At 43.8% G+C, this 25,000-nt stretch overlaps 2 protein-coding genes across 2 annotated transcripts in view; one reads left to right on the top strand and one right to left on the bottom strand.

Moving 5' to 3' along the window:
* Positions 1-25,000, bottom strand: part of SNPH (syntaphilin) — a 42,514-nt gene that overhangs the window by 12,195 nt on the left and 5,319 nt on the right. The gene's annotated exons all lie outside the window — the stretch shown is intronic.
* FKBP1A (FKBP prolyl isomerase 1A) lies at positions 9,097-15,500 on the top strand. The gene is made up of 3 exons (XM_028498192.2): positions 9,097-9,251; positions 13,020-13,184; positions 15,211-15,500. The coding sequence occupies exons 1-2, from the start codon at positions 9,114-9,116 to the stop codon at positions 13,146-13,148; spliced, it is 267 nt and encodes an 88-aa protein (XP_028353993.1). The 5' UTR covers positions 9,097-9,113; the 3' UTR covers positions 13,149-13,184; positions 15,211-15,500.

Below are 25,000 nucleotides of genomic sequence, written 5' to 3'. Positions count from 1 at the left end.
GATAAAGAAATGTTCTTGCACTTTGTGTGATGGGGAAGCAGAAGCTGGTTCTCTCTTTGGGTCGGAATTTGACTTGTGATCATAGCACGTGCATGGGGTTCTCAGAATTCCAGTTCAGGAAGGCTACGTGAGTTCAACTGCAGAGACCTGGAAGTGGAACAAAGACATAAGTTTTGAATTAATGCTGCCTCATTGTGTAGAATCTCACCCATCATGATTGGGACAAGGGGATAGTTGATATGTTAATCATAAAAGTGACTTGGTTTCTCTAAACATTTTATTTAAATCCAAACATATATCATTTACTAAAGGGCCGTGTCTTTCTTTTAGGGTGGGTCTTCTGGTGAGGTTTCCTATCAAGGTTCTTGCAAAAACTAATTTTGGCTTCTTTAAAGTAGAGCAAGGACTGTTGTGAGGTCATCTAAGTGCCAAACCTTTCCAGGTTTTTAAGACTTCTTTCTCCGAACATACATTTAGTCTCATCCACACACAGTTATTCACTAGCAATATTTTTTAGTGAATTACCTTATTATTTCCAAAAAATCAGCTAGGACTGCTCTTTTTCTGTTCACACTCATATTTCATTTATTTACACACTATTTAATTATATTGTCTATCTTCAGTAAGTATAACTGACATAAATGGATTTGGGAATAAACATAGCTGATTGAACCTTGGAAAGCATAAAACTCACATGGGAAAGATGGAGTGAGGATGAGCTAGAGACTGGGGCATGAAGGAGCTTTCACAGCCCGAGGCTGTGCAGGCTGTGGTTTCTATAAGAGTCTTTGGCCAGGCAGCTCAGTAAAAGGTAGTTTAGAGAGCTTTTTTTTTTTTTTTTTTTTTCCTTTTTTTCCCGGTACTCGGGCCTCTCACTGTTGTGGCCTCTCCCGTTGCGGAGCAGAGGCTCCGGACGCACAGGCTCAGCGGCCATGGCTCACGGACCCAGCTGCTCCGCGGCATGTGGGATCTTCCCGTACCGGGGCACGAACCCACGTCCCCTGCATTGGCAGGCGGACTCTCAACCACTGCGCCACCAGGGAAGCCCTAGAGAGCTGCTGTATACAGTAAGGAGGAAGGGAGGTAGCTCAGCCTAGGTCAGTGTGCCCATCTGTGCCTAGGTCAGTACATCCATTTGGGGATGTTCCAAGTGGCTTCAAAGGCAAATCTTCAGAAAAATTGGTGATTTTCAGTTTGGTTCCCCCACCACCATTCAACCATTGCACTTTTTGTACTCAGTAAACTACCTGGTATTGAGTTAAAAGTAGAAATCCTTTCTCCGTCTCCCAACTGTAAATGGCAAGAATTTTAATATAGTTTTGAAAGTTTGGGGTTTGGGATATTCTGTTTTGCTGTTGTCATTGTTTGGTTTAGGTTTGGGTTTTTTTTTTTCAGTTTTAAAACTTGCCATATTTGGGGCCCTATAGAATGCTGCTTGTGAAAACCACCTGCAAAATTCATCAGCTACTGAAAACCACATTGTGAGTCATGAGCTTTAACTACAACAAGTGGTGAGGCCATAGCTTCAGTGCCGTCTTAAGTCATCTTCCTTTACCCGGTACAGGGTATTTGCGGACTGTGCCTTCCACAAAGCAGGGTGCCCTAGAGGTGGCTCTTTTTCTGTTGGATTATAAGTGAAATGATAAGCCAGGGGTGCTCCTTGGGTCTTTTTTTTTTTTTTTTTTTTTTTAAGATTTTTTTGTTTATTTTATTTATTTATTTATTTATTTATAATTTTTAAATTTTTTTTCTACTTTTTGGCTGCGCAGCATGTGGGATATTAGTTCCCTGACCAGGGATCGAACCCGGGCCCTTGGCAATGAGAGACATAAGGACTTCAGCTTCTATTCTGAGTGAAATGAAGAACTAGAGGAGGGTTTTGAACACAAGGGTAATAGGGTCTGACCTGTATTTTAAAAGAATGTCACTCTGGTTGCCATATCAAATTTAAACTGTAGGAGAGCAAGGGCAGAAACAGGGAGACCAGCAGGGACTTACTGTAATAATCTGGAGCCAGCCTCCAGGATTCATGCCTTTAACCATTATACCTGACAGCTCCTGCCTCTGTGTTTTCTGGAAAACAGAAAACATAGGATTAATAAGCAAACATTGGACATTAATAGGAGAGCAATGAGAGCATGGAGTCCTAACCACTGGACAGGCAGGGAATTCCCTGGCCTTGGGTCTTAACACTGCTTCTATGACATGGGCCGAGCATCAGAGACACAGTGTGAGGGACCTTTGCACAGCAGCTGCTGGCCAACTCTGCCTCTGCTGGTTCATTTGGAGCAAGAAAGAACCCTCCCTAACAGATGAGCCGCAGGAAGAGCCGAAAGAGCCAAGCCGTGGAAGGAATGCTGCCGGGGAGAGGACCTGGAGACTTCCCCACACGCATGCGCACTCCCTCTCTCTTTTTAAAGCCCTCCTGCTCCCTCTCCGGGGATTTGAGTCTGGTTCTTCCCCCAAAGAACAGCTAAAACAGTTTGGAAGGAGACCCAGGCGAAGGTGATGTCAACTGCCTTCCATCCAGAGTCTGCTTTAACAGTCCCTCGGGCAGCCATAGCTTTCACTCCTTTCATGGCCTTGTGCTTTTAACTGGAGACCCCCCAGATTTTCACATTTTTCTTACTGATTAGTAACTTAAAAGTGCCAAAAGTAAAAACTGCCATTCTGGGACTACCCCTCAGATTCTTCTTACCATATAGGGAAGAGGTCCAGAAATGGAAGCCTCACGCTTGTCCTGCTAGTAGTTCTTAAAAATCATGCAAATGAAGCAAATCGAAAAATGCCCATGAGTGCCAGTGTTGTGAGTGCCAGGGGTTGAGCTGAGTGCCACAGGGACATAGAACTCTGAGTCCAGGTCTGTGACCTTGAGCTGCGTTCATTCAGGAGAGGCGAGAATTAATTCTTGAAATCGAGAATACTTGGCTATCCTAGGCAATTTCTGGGTCATGAGGTATAGATTTGTGTGGAATCAGTCAGTTCTGCAGATAGAAGGTCATGCTGGTGATCCAGGTTTTTGCTAAGAGTGGCTGTCATGTCTGAACTTTAACCTCAGTTGCCTTCTCTCAGCAGAGCGTGCTTTCTCTAGGAAATTACAGTGCTAACTTGGCAGGTGGTTTCACTGTTCATGGGCTCCAGGTCCTGGCACGGAGATGTCCAGAGTTAAAATGGGAGCAACTGCTGAGGCTTGACTTGCTGCCTGCTTTACCTGCTCCTTCCCAGACAGAGGAAGCACCTGCCATCCACTGCCAGGTTGGGTGTAGGAGGTAAACATATGTAGGATTTTAGTAAATCTCACTTTTTTCCCTTTCTCCCCGTTTTTTTAAAATAACAATTTTACAGAGGCGTAATTGACATGCAGTAAACTGCTGTTACTTAGTGTGTACAGCTTCATAAGTTTTGGTATGTTTCTTTGTTCCTCTTTGAAACCCCCCGCTTCTTCCCATCGCCAACAACCCCTGATATGCTTTTCTGTCGGCATAGGTCAGTTTGCATTTTTCTGAAGTTTTATATAAGTGGAATCATATAGTATGTACTGTTTTGTCTGGCTTCTTCCACTCAGCATAATTATGTTGAGATTATGTTGTTCCATGTGTCAATAATTCATTCGTTTTTATTGCCAAATAATTTTCTATTGTATGGACATATTTGGTTATTTGTTCACCAGTTGGCAGATGTTTGGGTTGTTCCAGTTATTGGCTATTACAGGTAAGTCTGCTGTGAACGTTTGTGTATATAAGTCTTTTTGTATAGCCAATAAGTGTCATTTCTCTAAATATCCTGGAGTAGAATGGCTGGGTCAAATGGGAGGTGTATGTATAACTTAAACGGCCAGGCTGTTTTCCAAAGTGGTAGTTCTGTTTTAAGTTCCCACCAGCCATGTGTGAGAATTCCAGTTCCTCCACATCCTCACCAGTACATACATAATATGATGAGTCTTTTTAGTTGTACTCATTCTAATCGGTAGTAGTCATACCTCCTAGTGGTTTTAACTTGAGTTTTTGTAATGATGATAAGGTTGAACATCTTCATGTGCTTACTTGCCATTTTTTTATCTTTTTCAGTGAAATCTATTCAAATCTTGTGCCCTTTTTTAATTAAGTTGTTCTCTTGTTGAATTTTGAGGGCTCTTTATATATATTCTGGACACAAGTCCTTTATGAGATACATGCTTCGTAAAGATTTTCTCCCAGTCTGTGGCTTGACTTTTCATTCTCTTAAAAGTATTTTTTAAAGTGCAGAAGTTTTCAATTTTGATGAAGTTCATTTTATCCTTTATGGATTGTGCTTTTTAACCTCATGTCTAAGAAATCTTTGCTTAACCCACAATCACAAAGATTATTTCCCTATGTTTTCATCTAGAAGTTTTATAGTGTTCATTTAGAGTTGATTTTTAGTTGATATTTGATTATGATGTGAAATATAGATCCAGGTTTTTACTTTTTGCCTACGGATATCCAGTTCTAAAAGCCCACTGTATTTTTCATCTCAGGCATTGTAGTTTTCATCCCTGAAAGTTTGACTTAAATCTTATTGTCCTTCTCTGCTAATTCTAACCTCTGTATCAGTTCTGAGTTGTTTTCAGTTGATTGATTAGTTGCATTGTGGGTTGTGTTTTCCTGCCTCTTTGCATGCTTGGTAATCTTTCTCTTTGCATGCTTGGTAATCTTTGGATGCTAGACGTTGTGAATTTTATGTTTTGGGGTGCTGGATATTTTTATTCCTAAAAATCTTCTTGAGCTTTGTACTGGGAAGCACTTAAGTTACTTGGAAATAGTTTGATCCTTTGGGGTCTTCCTTTTTTTTTTTTTTTTTTTTAATTCTTCTTTCATTTTTTGGCTGCACCACGCAGCATGTGGGATCTTAGTTCCCCATCAGGGATCAAACTTACGCCCCCTTCAGTGGAAGCACGGAGTCTTAATCACTGGCCTGTCAGGGAAGTCCCTGGGGTCTTGCTTTTACGATTTGTTAGGAGGGTCCCGAGCAGTGCTCATTTTGGGGCTGATTATTCCTCACTGCTGAGGCAAGATCTTCCTGGGTTTCCTACCCAGTGCCTCACGAACCATGACTTTCTTCAGTCTGGCTGATGGGAACAGGCACTGATCCCAGCCCTGTGTAAGCTCTGAGCACTGTTTCTTCTAAACCTTTTGGATGCTTTTCCAGGCCTTGAGAAGCTTCCTCGAACACATGCATTGATTAGTACTGTACTGAATACCCAAGGGGGACCCTCTCTATACCTCTGGGGGTCTTCCTCTACAGCTCTCTCCTCCCTGGTACTTGTCCTGTGGACTTGAGTTCCGTCCCTCTTTCTTCTCCCTGGAAACTCCCAAGGATATAAGCTGGGGCAGTCATAGGGCTCGCCTTGTTAGTTTCCCATCCCTCAGGGATCACAGTTTTTCATGGCAGTGTCCAGTGTCTTCCGTGTTTAACTATTGTCTGGGTTGTTTCTCTCTCTTCTTTTCATTTCATTTTGTTTCTTTTCTTTTGTTAGTTTGTTGTGTTTTTGTTTTAATTTTTGGTTGTTTAGTTAGGAGGGTAAATCTGATCCCTTTTCCTCCATCTTGGCCGAAACTACTGGTTTTGATGTCACAGCTTCTCTTATGTTCTGCATTCAATACTGACAAACCTAATTCCCACTCCAGAAAGCATTGTATGCACATTCATTCCTGCTTCTTAATGGACATTGCTTCCTCTCTTGCATCACCTCCTTCCTCACCCTGCAAATTATAGCCATATGGAAAGTGGTTTCTTCCTCCGCATTGGAGAAGCCTTTTTTCTAGCACCTCCTGGCCCCTTTAGCCTGTGCCAGTTGTGTGACATCCTGCTCAGATCTTTGGATATCGTTTACCCTTTGAACTTAGATTATAGGAAATTCCCTCCTCATATGTAAGGAACCCCACCATTACCAACACCACCACCTAACCATCCCTGTGAAGATTTCTTCTCCGAGGAAGTAGGTGAGATTGACAGAGGATGACCGTGCTCTCAAGTTCTGGAGTGAGGCTCATGTCCTCTTCCCAGGGATAACAGCTCATCTGAAATAGGGTAGGAGAATAAGGATCCTTGGCAAAGCTCCTGCTTAAAGCCCCTTTACTTAGAAATCCTGTATCTTGGCTTTTATGGTTTCTTTCTGCCCCTCAGTGTCCCAGAAAAGCTTAAGGGGGACATTTTCCTAGACCCACAGTCTCTGCACTGAAGAGCATCCACTTCTCCAGTTTGGCTCAGCAGCAGGTAGAGGCTGAGTACACCTTGTGCCCCCAGCCTGGTACCAGTCAGACAGTTGAAACATCTCACCTTCAGGCAAAACAGGATGGATGCATGTAACATCTAGAAGTTGCTTGGCAATTCATTTGATCAGGAATAAAAGGAAAGCGTTAGGGAGTCTGTCTCAGTACCCAGTGGTTTTTATTGCAGTCAAAATACGATCTTGCTCTGATTGGGCACATGATCAAATTTGGTAGGAAATAGTATAATTCTTTTGTAGGTATACTGTATTTTTTTAAACTGTGAGTTGCAACCCATTAATGTATCATGAAATAAATCTAGGGAGTCACAACCAGCAGTCTTTTTAGAAATGAGAAGTGCATCCCACATAATAACTGTTACATGTAAATTTTGCTTCATTTATACACATTTATGTGTGTACTGGGTCCTGACATAACACACTGGTCTGTCGTCACAGTGATAGCTCTTACTGATGTGGGTTGTTGAGTTCCATTTCTTTGTTACTTCTCTCATGACAGCGCTACAGTGGGGTGTACTAAGTAAATGTCAAATAAAATATTTACCTCATTCCAATTAGGTTACTTTCAGTTGCAAGTAACTGGAAATCTGACTTAAGGCAAAGCAGATTTTTAATCACCTCAGAATGCAGGTCTTAAAGGGGGTGATTTGGGGCTGGTTCAGAGCAATGGGACTACCATTCTGGGGTTCCTGGCTGACTTTGTGGTTACAAGGTGGCTGCCATGGCTCCAGACATCACATCCTCACATGACAGCATGCAACAGGAAGGGAGGGCAGGAGCTTTCTTCCTGGATGTGTGTCTTTTTTTTACCAGTGAGGCAGGTCTTTCCTGCAAGATTCCAGTAGACTTCACAGTTGGTCCAAGTGCCCAAACTGGCCCATACAGCCACCTCACACCAACTCTGGCATAGGAGGAAGGCTTGGACTGATTCCAGTTCATCTCCTGGATCAGGCTGTTGCTGCTCCTGGAAATTTGATGTTGTTAGAATGGGGGGTGGGGGTGCTGGGTCTGGGTTTTCCAAGGGTCTGGAATGTGCTACAGCCTGTGTTTTAGGTGCCCCTCTGGGCAGGTTTTCTCTTTGAGTTTTGTCCAGCCAGCCTTTGCAGATAGTCAGGACTTAGAGGCCAGGGACCACCCTCCCATCCTTGGCTCTTTCCCACGTGGCTTCCTCACCTAGTAGTTACCTGTCTACGGTGGCTGCTCAGGAAGCCCTGGGGCTCTACTCAGGGTCTGCTCTAAAGAGCATAGACCAGGAAGAGGCTAGTTCTGGTCTTCAGTCTCCTCTCACCCTTAATGCTGAGTTCAGTTGGGGTGGGGTCAGTGTATGAAGAACTTGAAATGGGTTAAAGGGAACGTCCATAGTATTATGGAAAGTGGAGACCTAGTCTTCTCCCAGTTCTCATTTATAAAAAACTATTCAAGTCCTGTCGTTTATCATTCCTTTTATCAGGTAGTGATTGTGTTCTCGTAAAGGAGGAGCTACATGTACACCCCAACTTGTTAGTTGTGGGGTGCCAGTTCCTGGCTCTGCACTGACTTGGCAGGGGTAGATCTCCATCCTCCTGTCTCCCTCTCAGTCCTCAGCTCCAGGCTTCAGGCAGTGTCAGCACCCACTCTGCGCCCAGGACATCTGTTTCCCCTCCTATTCTGTTAGGACAGCAGTTCCTTCCCCCCTCCCCCACCCCGTTTCCTATTTTGTCAAAATACAGAAAGTCTGGTGGCTGTGATAAAGCTGTCGATTGATCTCTGCTTCCCCATTCTACCTACCAGTGTTGACATTGTTTTTTAGGCTGGGATTTCCCTCCACCTCTGAAAACATACAAACACAACAGACTTCTGTGTTTTGCTGGGTCTTCTGAGTGTTGCTTAATTTAGAACCATGGTGGCTGCCCAATCTCCACCTCCAATAAAATCAGCTCTGTGTTAGTTACATGTCAGCAACTGGCTGGCCCCTTCCAGTCTAGGATCCTGGTGTGAGTTTTCAGGACCTCAGTGACAGCTATCACAATTGGCTTATACTGGCTTCCGGAGAAACCAATGTGATGGTCTTTTTTGAGCAAGGAGTTGCAGGTGTCTGTTCGTCTTTTGTTGTGGCACTCACCCACTGGCATCTCCATCTCTGGAAATGCCCCCTTTTAGTCGAGGTTGCCATTATGGGTTGTCTCGCTTCTGGGAAACTGGAATAGAATGAACATGGTTTTTGGATTTATAGCCTAGCTTTACAAGTTCACTTCTCTCTGCCTCAGTTCTGTGAAATGGGGACAGTGCTGTGGGAAGGATTGAATAAGTTCGTATGTGGAAAGTGCCTAGCCCAGTCTCTGACTCGTAGTGGAAACACTGCCCACAGTTCAGAGTCATTAGCAGTTCACTGATGAAAGGTTTTTGGTGTCTTCCAATGCCACGTCTCCGATTCTCTGATTCTCCAACACCAACTGGTATCCTACAGTTCAGTTAAGTTCTGACACCACCCACATTTCTGTAAAAGATGACGAATGAATTGAGGAAGGAATATGGCTTCTTGCACATGGAGTGACTTTGAGCTGTTGTGTGTGCCTAAAGGGCCCACAGTTACTGTGTCTGGGAGGAAACCCACAGGGTGCTGGGAATTCCTGCTAGGAGTGTGTCCACTTCCCCATTCTCCAGAACAAGGTAGACTACTGCCTGCCTCTGTATCAACTTACTGCTTGGAGCTTGGGAAGAGCGTTCACAAGCCTGGAGTAGAGGGACTACCCCAGCTCCTCAGAGGCCCACTGAGGACACAGGAAATCCTCCTAGGACACCCTGCCAGGCCCTCCCGTGCTGGCCTGTGGGACCGGCACTCTGCTGCTGACTCAGACTTGCCCCATGTCATTACTCCTCATTGCTCATGTTACAACTGCCCTTTTCTACAGGGATGCTTGAAGATGGAAAGAAATTCGATTCCTCCCGGGACAGAAACAAGCCCTTTAAGTTTGTGCTGGGTAAGCAGGAGGTGATCCGAGGCTGGGAAGAAGGGGTTGCCCAGGTATGCTCTCCGTTGTTGCGTTGTGTTTCCTAGTGTCTACTTTTTAAATTACGTTTATAGGTAGGAAAAATTTCACTCCTAGCTCTCTCACCCAAATAACTCCTTTTATTAATGTTTCTTGTAGAATTTCTTTAAGTACCCCCGCCCTTTTTTTCTTTTAGACACAGACACACACATTGTTCTGTGCTTTGCTTTTTCACTTAATCCATCTCTGATACTTTATATACCAGGGCATAAAAGAGGAGGAATCTCTCCTCCTCATAGAGCTACATAGTGTAGGCAGACCTCAGAGATATTGCAGGTTCGGTTCCAGACCACCACAATAAAGCAAATCTTGCAATAAAACGAGTCACGTGAATTTTTTGGTTTCCGAGGGCATATCAAAGTTATGTTTACACTGTACTGTAGTCTGTTAAGTGTGCAATAGCATCATGTCTAAAAAAACAATGGACAGTTTACCCTTGAACAATGTGGGGGTAGGGGCATCCCTCCCCCGCCCCCGAACAGTTGAAAATCCACGTATAACTTTACAGTCGGCCCTCTGTGTCTGCAGTTCCTCATCCAGGGATTCAACCAACCACGGATCACGTAGTATTTAGTATTGAAAAAAATACACATGTAAGTGGACCCACACAGTTCAAACCCGTGTTGTTCAAGGGTCAACTGTACATACCTTAATTAAAAAATATTTTATTGCTAAAAAATGCTAACCATCATCTGAGCCTTCAACAAGTCATAATCTTTTTGCAGTAGTAACATCAGAGATCACAGATCGCCATCCAAATAATAATAATGAAAAGGTTGGAAATACTGAGTGAATTACCAAAATGTGGCAGACACGAAGTGAGCAAATACTATGGAAAAAATGGCACCAGTAGATTTACTCAACACAGGGTTGCCACAAACCTTCAATTTGTAAAAAACACAGTATCTGTGAAGCACAGTAAAATGAGGTATGCCTGTATTCCCTGTATTCCCTTGGGTGTGCTATAATTTATTTGACCAGTACCCTGTTGATGGCCATTTGGGTTATTTCCAGTATTTCAATATTGTAAACAATACTGCAGTGAATAATCTTTTTTTTTTTTTTTTTTTGCGGTACGCGGGCCTCTCACTGCCGTGGCCTCTCCCGTTGCGGAGCACAGGCTCCGGACGCGCAGGCTCAGCGGCCATGGCTTACGAGCCCAGCCGCTCCGCGGCATGTGGGATCTTCGCAGACGGGGGCACGAACCCGGTACCCCTGCATCGGCAGGCGGACGCGCAACCACTGCGCCACCAGGGAAGCCCTGCAGTGAATAATCTTGAACGGACTTTATTTTACATTTGCGCAAGTGTTGCCATAGGCAAATTCTTAAAAGTGGAGTGAGTAGTTCAGTGGCTGTGTGCACTGGATTTTGACATACTGCCAGGTTGCCATCTGTGGGGATTACACTGAGTTGCCACCAGCGGGCTGTGAAGGTGCCTGCTCCTCCCAGGCCCTCCAGCACGGTGTGTTGTTAAAAACTTTTGGCTTCAGGACAATATAATGAGTGAAAAATGTTATCTAGGTATCATTTTAATTTGTGTTTGTCTTACTATTGACCATGGTGTGTCGGACCACTTCTGAGAGGTCAGACTCATGGAGAAAGTCATTTTGCTTGTCCTAAGTGTGTTCCTTCACCTCTCTCCTCCAAATTTGTGTAAACAGCTTTTGTTCGGCCAACTCTTCAAAATTCCCAGTAGATAGTAGGGAACCCAGGGTTGCCAAATTTCAGTTGGATTTTATCCTTCCACTAAGCCCAGGAGTTTTCTTCTTGGCACTAACCAGGTAAAAGGATGTTTACGGTGGCCTAAGACCCAGCGAGCTTTATAATAGGTCCTGCCACGATGGATAAATTAGTCTATTTCCTCTCACCAAAGAGAATTGGAGATTTAACCAGTGTGGAGAGAAGGATTTGTCTTTCTCTTTTCCAGAATACACTTTGCTCTACTTCCTCTATAAAATATCACTGATTTATCTCCAAATAAACTGCTTAACTTTCAGAAACTTTAAGCTATCCCATTCCCAGGTGTCTAGATTTTTGTTCCAGCATGACTGAGGGTTGGCAGTACAAAAAGGAGAGGATCTTTGTGGCTTACTTCCCTTTGGAAACCTCTTCAACTATACCTTTCTGTCCCGTCCTGTTCCCACCCCAGAAGTCTGGCAGGCTCTTGGGTCTGTAGCCCATCCCCCATCTCCCATGCCAACCATTGTCCACCCCACAACTCATCTTCTGTGGCTGTTCCAGCACTGGAACAATCATTGTGTTGTGTGTTCCAGGAGCCATAGCTGCCACCAAGATAGTGTTACCAGTCTATTTCACATCCCAGGCTTGGTGAGGCATGGTGGGGTGTTGGAGAGATGCCCAGTCTCCCCCTGCACCCAGGGTTCTTTGGGTCCATCACAGCTCTGTTACTTGTGAGAAGTCTGAGTGGTCTGAGACCTACATAGAGCATCTTGTTTTAAACTCCTCTGTAGAATATTTATTTAGCAACTAAGTTAAAAGCACAGGAAGAAGGGGGTTGTCTTGTGCCCCTTTTCCTATTCTTTTGATATTGTGTTCTGGTTTTCTGTGTTTACAGGTCTGCAATCCTGCCACATGTACTATTTTGGCAGCTTGCTTTTTTCATCTAACGATGTGTCTTGGACATCTCTCCATGTTAGTATAATTAAGGCCACTATATTCTTTCTGTTGGCTAACCCGTGGTGCACATGTGCTGTGAAACCACTCCCCTTGCAGTGGGCATTTGGGTTGCTAGCAGATTCTGGAAGTGGAATTGCTGGGTAAAAGGATATGATTGTTTTGAATTTTATTAGATTAAGCCACATGCTTTCAACTGTCCTTACTACCTTGGTCCAACATGTCCCAGTTTCTGAAGGGAGCTGTAGGAAGTAAGCCTGCAGCTTTCTCTTCAGTCACCATCTCTTGCTCTGGGTCAGAGAGCCAGGAACGCACACATGGAGACTTAAAAAGATAGGTAAAGGGTGGGAATAGAGCAGAGAACCTGCTCACTATTCAGAAAATAAATATTTAAACTTGTGTATTTGATTAGAAAATGAAAAACTACAAATACATTTTAATAAGTGAAAAATTTCCCTCCACCCTCTGTTCTCCCCATAGAGAAATGGTGGTATTATTTGTGTCCTTCCAAAGATGTTTTCTGTTTATACCGGCAGGTATAAATATATACTTTCCTCTTTTTCACACAGTTGGTAGCATGCTGCTTTGTACAGTGTAGTTTGTACCCCAGAAAATCATACTGTCTTTTTTAGTTTTTCTGTATTTCTGAGTACAAGTATAAATCTAGAAAGTATAGAAAAATAGACTGCCTCAAATATTACTTTCTGTGTGTTTTCTTTTAAAGCAAAGTTTTGATCAAAACACTCCTTTTTGAAGAGTATAGATGCCTCTAGTGACAGGCCACTGAAGGATTAGGTGGTGACACTTCTAGAGTGATGGCTGCTCAGAGTCAGATCAGTGAGACCTGTACAGAAAGCTTGAGAGCCTGATGGTTCTGGGAGTCGAGAGGGATTTTTATCTTCTCTCAGCTCCCTTGGAGCCAGATATAAGGCTCATCCAGCCTGATCGCCTACCTCCACATCCCATAGAGGGCGTGCCCACTGCCCAGGCAGCCGTGCAGTCACTAGAATGTCCTAGTCACACTGTCCTGGCAGGTAACCACAGCTCTGCTTAAGGAGACATTTGGGGGGTGCATCAGCTCATTCATTCTTCCTTGCTCTTTCCACAGATGAGCGTGGGTCAGAGAGCCAAGCTGACTATCTCCCCAGACTATGCCTACGGTGCCACTGGGCACCCAGGCATCATCCCACCAAATGCCACTCTCGTCTTTGATGTGGAGCTTCTAAAACTGGAATGACAGGAATGGCCTCCTCCCTGAGCTCCCCATTCTTGGGTAAGGAACTTAGTGCTGAAGGACCTTCCTTTAACTCCCTTTGCTCCTCCCAAGTCATGCACAGTGTTTGATGAGCATCAGAGAGAACCAAAAATGCCATGGGTTTTTTTCCCTTTACATTCTTTCTCTATTGGCTATCCTTTCAGTTTTAAGTGTACACCTTGGAAAGGGACGGCATGTGCTCTTGAAAGAACTCGTGGGGATGGGGCAGCTGATGGTAGCTGTTTAAATTAAGTATTTTTATATGTAGCCTATAAACTAAAACTGAGTTGGGAACTGGAAATACAGGCCAAATTTGTAGTGCCAGCATTTTAGTTCTTTAGAGGTAAGATTGGGATGACTGACTTTGCTTGCCCTGCCTAGTTTCTGCAGCTCCCTCATCCATACAGTCTGTGGTTACTGCCTGTTAGAGGATATGAGAGAGGCATTACCACCTGGGCCACCTGCCTCGGGGAGCAAGCCCAGGACACACGAGGACAGACAGCAGGCCAGCTTGTTATCATTGGGTTGAAAGGTGGGCATTACCACCTGGGCCACCTGCCTCGGGGAGCAAGCCCCAGGACACACGAGGACAGACAGCAGGCCAGCTTGTTATCATTGGGTTGAAAGGTGAGGCCTAAGGATGCTTATGAAGTGTAAAGGATGCTCTCAGTCTAGGAGAGGCTCTTAGGGACCTAAGTTAGCCTTTCTGTGCAACAAGTGAGGAGACTGAGGCCTAGAGAGAGAGAGGCCTTACTCAAGGTCACATTCAGACAGTGGCAAATTAGGACAGAACCGTTTTCTGCATCCCCTTCCTGGACCTTTTTTTCCTTCCTCTACCCTCATTTCTAGGCAACCAAACTCAGTATCCTAATGGCACCTAACTTTTCATGTGGGTATTAGAATCATAAAACACATGAATGTTTGTCATCTTCTTTCCACATGGCCCCAGACCTCTGCATTTGTTCCCCTCCTGCCCCTGGAACCAGAGGTCCACAGCCAGGGGCTGGGTGAGAATGCTTTTGTTTAAAAATGGTAGCAAGTGGCAGCCAGCCTGCTATGGAGTACCTTTGTCCTACTATGGCTTTTTTAAATAGAGGAGCCTTTTTTATTATTAGCTATTTCCTCCCAGTGGTTTGATCCCTAAACACCTGGGTCATCCAGGCCTGGTCAGGTTTGAGGACTCTGGCTACTCCACTTGTCATTCCTGCCGGGAGGGAATTCTGACACTTTACAGAGCCTCCCTCTGCCCAGAGGTCTACACCTAGTCCCCACCCTGGAAAGCTGAGTCCTTTGAACATAATGTACTTGAGGAAGCCTTGGAGTTACCCTGATTTGGGAACAGGCTTTCTGGAAATCTGGAAGGACAGAGGAAGGGGAGAAAGAGGGGAGAGAGGGCTGAATGGCTATGAGTCACCCTGGCCTAAGCCTCCCCGCACACTGCCAAAGCACAGCTCAGAGCTTCTCGAAAGGGTCTTGAGGGAAAGCCCAAGGGCAAACCCAGAAAGTTACAGGTTCGAGTGAGTGAATGAAGACTGCAGACATTTTCTCAGTCTGTTCAACATGAGGAAAACCAGCTTCGGGCTGTGCACATTAAAGCCCCTGGGAAGCTTTAAAGACTCTCTTGACGCCCAGGCCACCCCCCAGACCAGTTAACCGCCACCACCGGGAGTGGGGTCCAAGTGTTCAGGTTTTTTAAAGCCCCCAGGTGATTCCTATATGCAGCCAGGTTGGAGACTCATTGATAATGGGAAACTGTATTGTCAGCTGCATTGGTGGGCTTTGCCTCTCCTGCTATCCTCAGCAACAGAAATGTGACCTTAGGTTTAAAAAAACACAACCAAGGTGAGCAGGAAGGAGGCTGCTCACCTGGGAATCCAGCCTGAGCCCAGTGGGCCCTCCCCAGCTGGAGCAGAAGGGGCGAGGGCCAAGTCAGACCTCACAGCTGTTAGGGAAGGGACTTGGTGTGGCAGCAGCCTGTGGCTGTCCCTACTGCACCCAAAAAGCATTGAGTTGCTGGAACTCGCCAACTTTCTGTCCCCAACAGATGTGCCATGGAAGGATCTGGCGCCTCCAGATGCACACAGCGAGTCCGTACGGAGCTTTTCCTGATGTTCCACTACACTCTTTGTATAAACATCTTCCCTGACTGAATGTGTTCTGTCACCGGCTTTGCTCTTCCCCTTTCTCCTCGTATGTGTGTTGACCTGAACTATATGCCATAAACCTCAAGTTACCCATTTTAGTTTGTTTTCGTTTTGGGGTGAAGATTGAGTTTCAGTCCTTTGGATCTAGGTTTCCAGTTAAGTACTAGTCAAGTATTAACAGCACAAATAATGGGTTAACTTTAGAATAGGAATTGGTGTTGGGGGGGAGTGCAAGAATCTTTATTTTATTTTATTTTTTTTTTTTGGATGAAAGTTTTATCTATTATATATTAAACATTCTTGCTGCTGCGCTGCAAAGCCATAGCAGATTTGAGGCGCTTTTGAGGGCCGAATTATTCTCCAAGTTGAGAGATGTCCTCGGGTTGAATTAAAAGCCCTACCCAAAACTAAAGTGGGAAGGGGAGAGCCTTTGCCTCCACTGTCCCACCCCCACCCTCCCCTTAACCCTCTGCCTTTTGAAAGCACATCATATTCACTGGGATGTTGGGCACACCCAAAACTAAAGTGGGAAGGGGAGAGCCTTTGCCTCCACTGTCCCACCCCCACCCTCCCCTTAACCCTCTGCCTTTTGAAAGCAGATCATTTTCACTGAGATGTTGGACACTACAGGTGTGTGTCACCGGGCCAGCAGGGACCTCTGAAGCCTTCTTCATGGCCTGGCTTTTTTTTTTTTTTTTTCCCATCCTGTGGTTTTTCTAATGGATATTTAGGACTTTTGTAATCTCATAAGCTATCCAGGCTCCACTTCCTAAATTTTAAGAACTTTAATCGAAAGTTAAATTGAAGGTGCTGTTTGTAGACACTTAACACCCGTGAAAGCCCAGCCATCATGACAAATCCCTGAGTGTTGTCTTAAGAAAATGCTGCTGGCCGTCACAGCTTCAGCATCTCCTGTTTTTGATGCTCAGCTCCCCCTGCTGAACTCAGTTTCCTGGCTTCCCCTCCTCCCTCTCACCCTCTGCTGTCCTGTGTAGTGATGTGGTGAGAGAAACTGCTGCCTACTCGCCCACCCCTGCCCCGCCCCTGCACTACATATGAGTTTCAAGTTTTATTATTGCAATAAAAGTGCTTTATGCTGGCTTTTCTCAGCTCTGTGTGATGGTGGTTACTTTCAGGTGCCTCCCCCTGCCCTTAGGTGCAAGGGGATGGGGTTGGGGTGTGGCAGTGGGGGTGCAGTGCTGGAGGCTGTGTCTCAGCAGAAGAACTGCAGCAGGAACATCCTTCCCCGTTGCCCTCTTGGGAGATGGGATGGGGGGCAGAAGATCTGCATCTTCACCCCTGGAGGGAACTTGGTGGAGGTCAGGCCGGGGTCGTCAGGAAGCCCCACCCCCTTGCCCATCATCAGATGTTCATCAAATGTGTGCTCTGGGTAGAGTTCTATGCTGGGTTCTCTGGGGTTGCCAAGAAGTCGGGGATGCAACCAGCAGAAGAACTGAGCCACCACCCATCTGGAGATGTGCTACCAGTAAATTGATGAAATGTTACGAAGGGAAGATTTGGGTTTTAAATAGGTGTTCCTTGGTGACACTTGGTGTGGAGGCTTTTTGTCACATGGACAGTTAGGTTGCAGTAGCTTCCCTGGCCCTACCCTGTATATGCTAGTAATATTCCCCTCCTCTGGTCATGGACACCAAAAATTGTGGTGTCCCACACCTTTCTAGACACCTTCCACAATTTCCCTGGTTGAGAGCCTTTGATTTTAAATAGAGAGGTGGTTCAAAGACTTGCTTAATGATTTTCCAAATCCATCCTTTTATTAATTTAAGTCACCAGAGTATCATTTCAGGGTTATGTCTTATTTTCCCCAAAATTCTTTTATAAAAATTGCCAAACAACAAAAGATTTTTCCCGTGAATATCCATATACCCACCACCTAGATTCTGCCGTAAACATGTTACTCTGCACCTATTTATCACATACTTATTCATCCCGCTGTCAGTCTGTCCCTTTATGTTACATTTCAGAATAAACAGCGGACATCGCTACAATTTCCCCTAAAGATAGATGTCATTAGAATTTAATATTTGTTTACACTTACGTACCCTAAAACCCTATCAAAATACAGAATATCATCTCAGAAAGTTCCCTTATGCCCTTTCCCAGTCAGTCCCCACCCCACCCCTAGAGGCAACAATCGTTTTGCTTTTTCTACCATAGTGTTGCCTGTTACAGAATTTACTTTCAGTATGATCTTAAACGCTATGTCTTCCTGCACTCAGACACATAGGGAAGCTTTTAGTTCTCACTGAACTTAAAAGTTCAAAGAAATCATCTGGATCAGGGTCAGGTGTCTGTGACAGGCAGAACCATGGGCCCCAAAGATGCACACATCCTGATTCCCAGAGCCTGTGAGTACCTTTCATGGCAAAAGGGATTTTGCAGATGTGATTACATTAAGGACCTTGATGTGGGGAGACTGTCAGGGATTACGTTGGTGGGTCTAGTGTAATCACAAGGGTCCTTAAATGAGTCAGAGATGTGAGGACGGAAAGACACCTGAAGATGCCATGCTGCTGCCTTTGAAGATGGAGGAAGGGGCCACAAGCCAAGGAATGCTGGCAGTCTCTAGGAGCTGGAAAAGGTGAGGAGAAGAATCCCCTAGGGCCTGAAAGAACCAACCCTGCCAACACCTGGATTTTAGCCCTGTGAGACCCATTTTGGACTTCTGACCTCCAGAACTGTAAGATGATAAATCTGTGTTATTTTAAGCCACTAAATTTGTGGCGATTTGTTAACAGTGGCAATTTGAGCAAGAGGAAACTCATACGGGGTCCTTGTTTCTTTTAATGTGTAACAGAGAACAGAATAATAAATCAGAATTTTTTAAAAATCTCCAGGATTCTACAGCTCTAACAAATCAGACTTCAGTTTTTTCTCCTTCTTCCCCTCTAGTTCTTGCCCTAGGCACCTGCCATTTTTAGTTTTAATCACACAGCCTAGTATAAATTTTGCATTCTGGTTTTTTCTCCACTGAATGTTTTTGATTAAGAATATTTGTTCATGTTGCTGTAAGGTCTTTATAACTATTTTAAGAGGTCTGTAAATAAAATCAAATGAATACATGAAATTTAACTGCCTTTTTTTTTTTTTTTTTTTTCTGTCCACGGCTTGCAGGATCTTAGTTCCCCGACCAGGGTTTGAACCTGGGCCCCGGCAGTGAAAGCACCAAGTCCTAACCACTGGACCGCCAGGGTATTTCCCTTAACCACCTTGTTAAAGGACAAATTTTTTTAGGAAGTAAAATCATGACTCAAATACAAAATGAACATGTTAAAAGATTTTAGTTAACTCATTAATTAATGAGAGAACCAGTAAGACGTTTTAATAAGTCCAGTAGGAATGCTGAAATGAATTTGCTTAATAGATACAAAACTGGCAAAATTGGCCAGTATCCACAGATAATCAGTTAAATTCCACTGGATGAAATCTGCATTTCTCTGCACAGGAATCATCTGCATTATCAGTTTCCCTCAATGTACATCATTGTAAAGTAGCTTAAAGAGAGTGAAAGGTGAGACAACCCAGAAGGGGGTGGAGGGTGGATGGGTAAATGGAACACTCAGTAACTGGGGAGGGAGGGAAGCTCTTTCAAAGTCTTTCACAATGTTTCCTGACATCCTATTGTTGGTTACTTAGGTTATTTCCAATCTTTTGCTTTTATTAAAACAAGTCAATATACATCTTTAAACATGTAGTTTTTTTCTTTCCTAAATATCTTGATTCTATAGGATAAAACACTAGAAGGAGGACTGTAGGGTCAAAAGAGATTTTTATGACTTTCAGTTCGTGTTGCTAAGTTGTATAAGCCTTTTCCCACACACCGAAAACAAACCCCACCTACGTCGCATGGCAGAAAATGGTTGTCCCTTCCATGGTCTCCTTAAAAAACAAGCACTTTCTTTTTCGAGACTCCCACCCACCCACCCACCCACCCACTTTTCCCTCATGTTCCTTGGTCAGAATTAAATCTGTGGAGAATTGACTGATCTGGACCAGAGACACATCACCCCTTCCCAATGCTGGCTCCCCTGAAGCCCAGAGCCCCTGAGCCCCAGAACAGTATCCAGGATCTACTGACTTTATTTTCCTTTTCTTCGTTTTTGTTTTATTTTTGAGAAGCATGACCGTTATATTCACAGTTCGAAGATTCAGGAGAACTCTGATTCTGCTTCTGACCTTTGCTACAGCTTAGACACTGAACTACCCTGTTTCTGAGTGTTTCCATTTGTTGAATGGATTCGGGGTGGGGGCTGGGGCATGCATGGTAGGTCAGAGTGACCAGATGAACTTTAAGACAACTTCCAACTCTAAAACTGTAATTATCACGTGGCCACACACCTCCCCTGCCCCCCAATAACCAGGATGACAGTTTTGACTACAAAAAAGTATTCTACTGACCCCTATTTGTTCCAGGAAAGGGCTGGCCACATACCCTCTGCCCCTTCCTCTTTTGAAATGTCCCCAAACTGCCTGGCCCCTTGCAGCTAACCGAGGATGGCCAAAGGTACTTGACTGGTTAGTCTGTCCCTTGCTCCACAAATCCTGCCTTACGGGAACGTTTTCCAATGAGATACTACATCAGTATTTCCTTTTTATTCAATAAAATATACTCCCTGACACCTTTGAACCGCTGCTGAAGCAAAGGTGACAGCAAAAGAGTTCCCATGCTGCAAGTTTCTGAATAAACAGGCTTTATTAACTTTATCTTGGACTTAGATTTGTCTTCGACACGTGGGATATGTGTCTGTAAGAATTCTGCCCTCAGCATGCACCTGCTTCCTGGATAAATGTGGGTTCACTTTGGTTGACAGCCTTGGACTGAACCGTGTTCTTAGGAACCACCGAGAAAGCAGAGTTTAGGGATTCTTGTTCAGCTCTCTAATTAAATTCAGTGAATTAATAAGAGACAGCTGACACCAAAAATGCATTAAAATTAAAATGCCAAGGGCAGCACTTGCAAGGGCTTCTGCCCAGAGTGGGTCTTATGAGTTCCCCGAGTTCCCTACATGTGTCGGGCAGATTGATTACAGACCATCAGGAGCCAGGCTTTGCAGCAGCTGCCCTATAGAGTACACGGGAGAACAGCTGTCAGCTTTTATTAGGAAGGTGGAAATATTTGCTAGTGAGTATGTAGGTCTGATGTATTGTTGGATCTGTCTGCCAAATGCCACTGTAGTTTTTCCTAGTTTAGAATTAATTTGTATATTTCTCAAAGCAATAGATGCCCAAGATTTAGGGAAATAAATTCAGTTAACCACAGAGTATATTTATGGTATGCCATCCCTGTGATCAGTGCTGTTCTAGGTGTTAGAAGTGAGTACAGGATAGGAAAGAGAAAGGTGCCACCTGCAAGGACCTTCCATTCTAGTGGAGTTCCAAAACATGCACAAATAAATAATGTCAGGTATCCAGAGTGTGACAGCAGTGAGGAGAGCAGTGAAGTAGCCAGCTGAAGGCTGGGAGGAACACTGTTCTAGGATAATGGAACAGCAAGTACAAAGGCTCTGAGAGGTGTATTGAGAGAGGTGGTGAATTAGGGGTGCCAGAAAAACAGTGAGACCTTTTGAGGAGAGCAGAGGTGTGAGGGGCAGAGTTGGGCAAGGGCCAGGTAAGGCAGGGTGTTGCGTTACAGGTTTATATAGTGAGCATGGTGGTGGCACTGGTGGATTTCAGCCGGGGAGTGATGTCTTTGTTTTTAGAAGATGTCTCTGGAAACCGGAAAATTGAAGGAGATCATGGTAGCTGGTCTCCACAGACGGCCCCCAGTGATTCCTATACTCCCCCTTGATTCTGGGCTGGCCTCGTGACTGCTTTCACCATTAGCAGGCCGTGGAAGGGATGTTCTGGGACTTCCAACGCCAGACCTTAATAGGACTGCCAGCTTCCACTTCCGTCCTCTTGGAAGCTACATGGAAAGGCCAAATGGAGGAGATTTGAGGCCTGCAGCCCACAGTCCCAGCTGGCGACCCAGCCAACTTGCAGCACCAACTGCCAGCCAGGTTGAGTGAGCCACAGCTAGACGTTCCACCCAGCCAAGGCCCCAGCAACAGCACGTAAACGAACAACCACCTTAGCTCAGGGAAACCACAGAACTGTGAGACTTAAGACCCGGGTTTCAAAGTGGTTTATTTCACAGCCATGGATAATTGAAACGGGGGTAAGGAGGGAAGCACACACCAAGGAGCTGGCTGTTGGGGTTGCTTCGGCCAGAGATGAAGTTGACCGGCAGGGTTGCTTGACCCGACTGCTAGGAGCGAGGGTAGTAAGGAAGCGGTCAGGTTCAGGACACACTTTATCAGTGTGACTTTCAGGCTGGACTGCGAGGGAAAGAGTCCTCCTTTCCTGCCTGGCCCTTACTCCAGCCAATCCATAGAGACAACTAGTTCAAACTCCTCACTCTCTCTTCTACAGTTACCACCATGTTGCACCAATTGCTTATACTGTTGTTGTTGTTGAAGAATATAAGATTAAAGTAAATCTTTGGAAAGAGCCTGCTTAATCAAGAAACAGAATCTCAGAGACATAAGGGAAATTATTGATAGATGTGACCAGCTAAAAATGAAATAAAGAATAAAACTTCTGTATCATAAAGAATACCATAAGCAAGAGAGCCATAATGGAGAGAAAATTTTTGCAAAATATAACAAATATCTCATACCCTAAATATATAAATAATTCTAAAGAAAAAGGCAATTTAGTAGAAAATAACATTAAGCTACTCTTAAGAATTTTACATTACATTGCTGTATCTCGACCTATCACTTTTAGATATCTTCTCATGTGGCCTCTTGTCCTCCAGTAGACATGCCCAGGCCTCTTCACAGCATGGTGGTCTCAGCTCCACCCTGCACTAATGTGATCGCGGGGTGGGGGGACACCCCTCCCACACACACACACACTCCACAGCGTGCTATGGACAGCGCAGGGTGGAGCCCTGTCATTCTCCTTGCTCTGCGCTAAGCAAAGGTGACAAAGGGGCAGCACCCACCCCCTCACAGCCAGAGTGTGTGGGGAGGGTTACAGAGAAGGGGGAGCTGCAGAGAGTCTTTCAGTTTGTATATGAAGTCCTGGGTACACACTCAAGTGTCCTATGCGTGAAACCCACCAGAATTAACATACCAAAATCTTTGAGAACGGAACTGTGAAGTGGAATACTGCATGGTTTCAGATTGGCCTCTGGGTAGCACACAAGCGAGGCAGACCAAAATAGCCCTGAATTTGGAACTAAATTGACATTCAAACACACAGACCACAAAAGTGAGCCAAGATGTGCATTCTGAACTGAAACAGGTTGAATGCATGCTAAAATGGAAGGTTTTAAAAGGGAACAGTCTTGGATAAAGAAAAAGTCCAGGATAAAATCCAATCCAAAAAGTCCAGGATAAAATCAAATATTACCAGTCTGAACTGGAATGAGAAAAGGCAATCAACAGATGCCAATATCAAGATGACACAGATGTTGGGATCATCTGACAAGGATTTTAAAGCAGCCATCATAAGAAAAAAGGAAGAGGGGAGGGGGAGAAAGGAAAAGGATCAACAAGCAACTATTAACACCCTTGAAACACAGAAATACAAGATATAAAGGAAAACCAAATGGAAATTTTAGAACTAAAAAATATAAAAACTCGTTGGATGGACACAGTGGCAGAATGGAGATGACAGAGGAAAGAAGCAGTGAACCTGAAGATGTACCAATACAAATTATATAACCTGAACAAAGAAACAATAGATGAGAAAAACAAACAGAACTTTAGGAGCCTGTGGGACAATACCCAATCCACCAATACTTATGTCATTGGAGTCCCAGAGGAGAGGAGAAAGAGTGCAGTGCAGAAAATATACAAACAATAATAACTGGAAAATGCCCAAATTTGGCAAAAGAACATAATAAACCTTCAGATTTAAGAAGCTGAGTGAACCCCAAACTAAGAAGACATAACAGTCCTAAAATTGTATGCACTAAAAGCCAAATTCATAGAGACAGAGAGTAGAATGGTGGATTCCAGGGGCTGGAGATGGAGGAAACTGGGAGATATTGGTCAAAGGGTACAAACTTCCAGTTGTAAGATGAATAAATTTTGAGATCTAAAGTACTGCATGGTGACTATAGTTAACAATACTGTATTATGTACTTGAAAGTTACTAAGAATGTTTTCACCACAAAAAATGAAATGGTAGTTATGTGAAGTGATGGAGGTATTAACTAATGCTACTGTGGTAATCTTTTTGCAATACATAAGTGTATAAATCATCACATTGTATACCTTAAACTTACACAATGTTATACGTCAACTATATCTCAATAAAGCTGGAAAAAATGCAAAATGGAAAAAAATCTAGAACAGAATATCTATGAATTGTGGGACATTTACAAAAGGTATAACATACACATAATGAGAAAATGAGAAGAAGAGAGAAAGAAGCAGAAGACATATCTGAAGTAGTAATGACTTACAATTTTCCAAAATTAATGATAGACACCAGACTACAAATCCAGGAAGCTCAAAAAATACCAAGCAGGATAAATACCAAAAAATCTACACCTAAGCATATCATATGCAAACTACAGGAAACCAAAGACAAGAGAAAATCTTGAAAGAAGCCATAGGGTCAGGGGGACATCTTACTTACAGAGGAACAAGGATGAAAATTACACTGGACTTTCTCATCAGAAACCATGCAAGCAAGAAGAGAGTGGAGTGAGATATCCAAGTGCTGAAAGAAAATAACCACCAACCTAGAATGTTGTATCCAGCAAAATTATCATTCAAAAATGGAAAAACAAACTCTTTCTCAGACAAAAAAGTGAAGGAATTTGTGCCAAGTAGACCTGCCTTGCAAGAAATGTTAAAAGAAGTTCTTCAGAGAGAAGGAAAATGATACAGGTTGGAAACTCAGATCTACATAAGGAAGGAAGAGTATCAGAGAAGGAAGAAATGAAGGTAAAATAAAATCTTTGTTGCTTGTATACCTACCTAATCTTAGAGATAATTATTTGTCCAAAGTAATAATAGCAAGAATGAACTGGGTGATTATAGCATATGGAAAGTGAAATGAATGGCAGCAATGTTATAAGGGATGAGAGGGAGGAATTGGGAATACACTGTTAAAAGGCACCTGTACTGTATACCTATGAAGTGGTATAGTGTTATTTGAAAGTGGACTTATAAACAAATATCAAATCATTATGTTATACACCTTTCAGGTAATATAATGTTATATGTCAGTTGTACCTCAATAATTAAAAACATAAAAGAAAGTGGACTTAGATTAGTTGCAAACATATATTGTACACTCTACGGAAACCCTTAACAACTTTTCTAAAGAAGTAATTGAGAGAAGAGAGAAAATGGAATCATAAAATTAAAACCCAGAGGAAGTCAGGAAAAGAGGGAAAATTTTTAAAATAAATTAAAAAAAAAGAAAAAGAATGAATACAAAACAGTTACAAAAACAGTAATAGCAATAATTACTTTAAATGTGAATGGTTTAAATACACTAACTAAAAGATCAATTCAAATCCATTGTCAGCGTGGATGAAAAAACAAGACCCAACTATATGTTTTCTACAGGAAACCCACTTTATAAAGACACACATGGATTAAAAAACAAAGGGATGGGGCTTCCCTGGTGGCGCAGTGGTTGAGAGCCCGCCTGCCGATGCAG

Source organism: Physeter macrocephalus, chromosome 14 (genome assembly GCF_002837175.3).
Source record: "Physeter macrocephalus isolate SW-GA chromosome 14, ASM283717v5, whole genome shotgun sequence".
In the NCBI taxonomy this organism is placed as follows: Eukaryota; Metazoa; Chordata; class Mammalia; order Artiodactyla; family Physeteridae; genus Physeter; species Physeter macrocephalus.
The sequence above is the reverse complement of the archived record's forward strand: the minus strand, read 5'-3'. Positions and strand labels throughout refer to the sequence as shown.